The sequence below is a fragment of the Volvox carteri genome, assembly GCF_000143455.1.
Source record: "Volvox carteri f. nagariensis unplaced genomic scaffold VOLCAscaffold_8, whole genome shotgun sequence".
Lineage (NCBI taxonomy): Eukaryota > Viridiplantae > Chlorophyta > Chlorophyceae > Chlamydomonadales > Volvocaceae > Volvox > Volvox carteri.
In genome coordinates this window covers 653708-654405 of record NW_003307551.1, presented here as the reverse complement: position 1 = coordinate 654405, position 698 = coordinate 653708, and the positions used below count along the sequence as shown (strand labels likewise).

Sequence of the window (698 nt, the reverse complement as noted above, 5' to 3'; positions counted from 1 at the left end):
GCGGTCGACTCTGAGGATCCCCTCACCACTGGAGTGGGACCCACCAGGAAACACCCCGGTATGTGTGTGCGGGGGGAAGTGAGGGGCGGGAGGGGGGAGTGAGGGGCGGGAGGGGGGAGGTTCCCGAGGTTCTTCGTTTTCTGTCTTATCTGAATGACGCGGTTGCGCCTTTCCATGGCCCGCCATAAACATACACAAAAACATACAAACACACCACCACGCAACCGCAGATGTAGATCGGGTATAGCTGAGCCCCACCAACACGGAAGAAACCGCCGCCCTACACGGCCCGCACGACACAACACGTTCCTTGCTGCCCCCCTCCCTCCCCCCTCCCTCCCGCGTCCCCCTCCCGCCCGGGACACAGCCGCTACTTCCAGCCCGTGAGCGAGGAGGAGGTGGAGGCCTTCCTGCACATCGCCTCCGTGCGCGGGGAGACGCTTCGTCCCGCGGGCTCAGGTCTCAGTCCCAACGGCCTGGCGCTGAGCGGGGAGGGGGTGCTGGCGCTGGGGGCCATGGACCGGGTGCTGCGGGTGGACAAGAACAAGATGCAGGTGGTGGTTCGGGGGGGTTGGGGTGGGGGTGGGGCGGGTTCGGGGGGGGAGGTATGGAGTGTTGGGGGGGTGTTTGGGGGGGGGTCCGGGGGGGTTTCGGGGGCCCCCTGGAGGCTTTTCGACGCGGGTGTCCTATTGGGGTGT

The 698-nt window shown here is 66.6% G+C and overlaps 1 protein-coding gene across 1 annotated transcript in view; it reads left to right on the top strand.

Moving 5' to 3' along the window:
- The window catches only part of VOLCADRAFT_88191 (uncharacterized protein), a gene marked incomplete at both ends in the record, with an annotated part of 8443 nt that overhangs the window by 1626 nt on the left and 6119 nt on the right, over positions 1-698 (top strand). Inside the window, one exon of the mRNA XM_002947966.1 lies at positions 368-554. Within this exon, the coding sequence (XP_002948012.1) occupies positions 368-554 (187 nt within the window). The remainder of the gene's footprint in view (positions 1-367; positions 555-698) is intronic.